Below are 2,840 nucleotides of genomic sequence, written 5' to 3' on the forward strand. Positions count from 1 at the left end.
AAAAAAATGATTTAATATAATCTGTGCGTGTATGTGTGCCTGTGTGCATGTATAAACGTTTGTTTCTTATCAAAAGCTTTAGGACTCTCCCCACTTGACATCTTGCCGAAATGACATTTTATATACTACTTGTGCGTGTGTGTGTGTGTGTGTGTGTGTTTCTTTTTTATCATCGCATTGTAGACGGAATTCGGTAGGCAGAAACTGATGAATGCATGCTACATGTTTTGCGGATTTGGATTTAATCAGTGAGCGGGTTTAACATCACAACTCTATTCTATGTCACCTCTAGCATGGGGCTCTCTGTTTAAATTGTTGGAGACAGATCTTATGTTTCATTATATCATCTTACCTTCCCCCCATTAGTTCAAAAGTTACTGTGGCTCTGCAAAAGGCCACGGCAGGAGAAGTGGTGAAATACAAAATCATTAAATAGAAGCTTAATGAAAACGCTTCCGTTTTCTTTCCAATTTTATTTCCTCAAATTTCTCACAAATATTTTTGTTTTATATTAAATAGCCTTCTTTATATATTTTCATTTCATCTCTGTCAATTAGAAATAGTTTTACGAAGTTGTTTTTATAGAGTGTTGTATATTGTAATCATGTTTTAAGATTTTAGCAAGATAAAAAGGTTGGAGAGATAATATATGTGACCTTTTATTATGGAGTGAATATCATGTCTTTAAGCAGAGTATTGTATCTTTCGATACACGTATTACCGACCAGTAAAATGTTGTTTCTAAGAGGTGTAGAATGCAGAGTATTATATCAGGTCTCATAACATACGTTTGTAAAACATCTTTCGCGTATATTATAGAGTTCACACATGGAATAATTTAGATTTAGTATTGCTTATGACAGATTCGTTAAAGATCTGTGAACGGCTTAGAAAAATCTCTGCCTTGCAGAAAAGCCAAATTGTACGTAAACCTTATATTTACCAGAGGGTAGACTCTACCTTTCAGTTTTGTAACAGAAACATATTATAACCCGCTGATGAAACACTCACTACTGAATCTTCAACCACATCATCAGGATCTTATTAGTATCTATCGTCCGTGTAAAATACACGATTATATTATTAGCAATCTTGTTTCACTAAATACTGGCTTTGGATTCATTGTATCATTCCTGTCAATAATGTCTTATTTACCCTTACATTCATTAAACGGAAGTTAGTTATATCGGCATTAAGAACACTTTTTGATGGAAAAATATGAAGATAATGCTAATACAAGTTTTTAACTGTTTTGATTGAGTAGTAGCTAAATCTAAGATTACTATCGACTTCAGATAGTCTGGAACAAACAGTAATCCTATTAGCATATGTGAAGAAGATATCGAATAAGCAAGAGTCTTAAAAATTAATACGGATAAAAATATGTTGAAACCGTTTTCCTTGACTGAAAATAGTGCCAATGTAATGAAAAATTAAAAAAATAATCTGACGGTGATTTGTTAGAGCAGGAGGGGCCCCGAAGATTTTATGCAAATACTTATATGTATTCGTATGATATTGCAGTATTAACATCCTGAAAATAGTTTATCGTATTTTCATGGTTTCTGCATCTTTGAAACTTAATTTATTCTGCCATCAGAACTCTGTACACTTTATAACAGATGGTTGCCATACAGTGTCTATAACAGAACTGATACAATTGTCCTAACTGGAGTATACAAACATATGCTGATAATAAATAAAAAGATGAGATTGGAATAAACATATAAATACATTCTTATGTAATATTTATGACATGTTAGGTATGATAGATAAAATTCGTAAGCAAAGACCCAGTTACTGGAAGCTAAACGTGTCGCTCCAGGCGCACCAGACTTACAAAGATAAGATTATCGAATTACTTAAGGTAGTGTTGAAGAGTGTAATCGTCAAGAAACAAATGGTTGTTCGACAGAAAAAGTTGATTAGAGTAGAATGATAAGGTTTAGCAAGGTCAGAGCGATAGAGACGAATAGAATAAAGGGTGACTTATTTAGAAATTCAGAAGAGGGTCTTAAGAAAGTCAGAGCAACCGTCGTGCTTGCGATGATATTGCTTATTCATCAATTCTTCATCGCGAAACAGTAAGGCCGCATTGTGAGAGCTAAAACACGTAATTTAAGGTACGAAAGGACGAAAATCACTCGATAGTACCGAGCAGTGGAGGTGCAAATTGGCAAGAAAAATCACAATTTAGTCATTGGTGCATGTTATTCGACCTCATGTAAATGTATGTAACTTTTCAACTGTTCAGGGTGAGTGGCGGCCAGTAACTTTTCAACTGTTCAGGGTGAGTAGCGCTGCCGAGAAAGGACTCAAATAGAGGAAGAGCAAAATATTGATGCAATAGTAATAAAATCAAAGACAAGCACTAATAAAATGATAAAGGATTAAAAATATCCAACATTGTTTTAACTCATTCAGTACACTTGAATATATTTCAGGATGGTCAGGTGAATCATGTCAAAACAATATTGACGACTGCGTGGGAAACGGTTGCAAGTTCGGTTCAACGTGTGAAGATAAACTCGGATTTTATACCTGTAACTGCCCAGCAGGTATAACAGGTATGCTGATTTTATTAAAAGAAATAATATTTTTATGCTCAGGTGTATTAAGATGTTTCTAAAATTAAATCATATAAATATAATCTGAACTGCTAGAGCCTTTAGAATGCTGCTCTGAACTGGAAAAAGGTTCATATAACTTTCACTACAATTTATGAAAGCGAGATGTCAATATTATGAAATGTTTTCGAATAAGACTTACAGACATGCCCATCGAAAGCTAAACATACATGCGCACGCGCAGACACACACATACACACACACACACACACA

General features: G+C 34.2%; 1 protein-coding gene across 3 annotated transcripts in view; it reads left to right on the forward strand.

Annotated features, from left to right (window-relative positions):
• The window catches only part of LOC106880385 (uncharacterized), a 103,173-nt gene that overhangs the window by 85,033 nt on the left and 15,300 nt on the right, over positions 1-2,840 (forward strand). For 2 of the 3 annotated variants that reach the window (XM_014930296.2, XM_052972367.1), the window contains one exon: positions 2,445-2,567. The exons of the other annotated variant lie outside the window; for it this stretch is intronic. In XM_014930296.2, the coding sequence (XP_014785782.1) occupies positions 2,445-2,567 (123 nt within the window). The remainder of the gene's footprint in view (positions 1-2,444; positions 2,568-2,840) is intronic. 3 annotated transcript variants of the gene reach the window in all.

Source organism: Octopus bimaculoides, chromosome 13 (genome assembly GCF_001194135.2).
Source record: "Octopus bimaculoides isolate UCB-OBI-ISO-001 chromosome 13, ASM119413v2, whole genome shotgun sequence".
In the NCBI taxonomy this organism is placed as follows: Eukaryota; Metazoa; Mollusca; class Cephalopoda; order Octopoda; family Octopodidae; genus Octopus; species Octopus bimaculoides.